Consider the following 712-nt stretch of genomic DNA (forward strand, 5'->3'; position numbering starts at 1 on the left):
AAATAGGGGAGGGACGGTGGGGGGTGGGGAGCTGGGGAGAGATAGCAAGGGGAGAGATGCCAGATGTAGGTGATGGGGAGGAAGGCAGCAAATCGCACTGCCACGTGTGTCCCTATGCAACAATTTTGCACGTTCTTCACGTGTACCCCAAAACCTAAAATGCAATAAAATAAATAAATGGAGAAAAAAAAGAAAATAAAAAAATAAAAAATAAAACTTCTGTTGAATGAAACCAAGCAAAGCCTATTCTCAGAAAAAAAGAAAAGAATGCAGAAAATAAACGACACAGTGAACACACTCCCCATACAGAACAAGACACGCAGCTCTGAGGTTCTCTGCGTGGAGGATACGTACCGCCGAGGTCGCACACGAGCGGGAACAGGGACAGGTCGAATGCGGTCAGCACGCTTCTCCCGTTCATGCTCCAGACCTCCCGCAGGGCTTGCATGAACTGCACGCGCTCGCCCTCCGACCTGCTGTGCAAAGCAGGCTTGTAAAAGAAGGCAAGGATTCGGGCAGGCGTCCAGAGCAGAGATGTGTAGAGCCCCCTGCCAAGAACAGAGCTGTGTGCCACGCAGGTGCCTCCGGCAGTCTTGCATAGCCGTGCCACAGAGGTGCGCCTGGCAGCCTTGCATAGACGTGGCACAGGGGTGCGGCTGGCAGCCTTGCATGTGGCACAGGGGTGCGGCTGGCAGCCTTGCATGTGGCACAG

At 53.4% G+C, this 712-nt stretch overlaps 1 protein-coding gene across 1 annotated transcript in view; it reads right to left on the reverse strand.

The window, feature by feature from the left end:
- The window catches only part of ASMT (acetylserotonin O-methyltransferase), a 36,963-nt gene that overhangs the window by 10,232 nt on the left and 26,019 nt on the right, over window positions 1–712 (reverse strand). The window contains exon 7 of the mRNA XM_017518838.2: window positions 355–473. Within this exon, the coding sequence (XP_017374327.1) occupies window positions 355–473 (119 nt within the window). The remainder of the gene's footprint in view (window positions 1–354; window positions 474–712) is intronic.

The sequence above is a fragment of the Cebus imitator genome, unplaced genomic scaffold (genome assembly GCF_001604975.1).
Source record: "Cebus imitator isolate Cc_AM_T3 unplaced genomic scaffold, Cebus_imitator-1.0 Scaffold708, whole genome shotgun sequence".
Lineage (NCBI taxonomy): Eukaryota > Metazoa > Chordata > Mammalia > Primates > Cebidae > Cebus > Cebus imitator.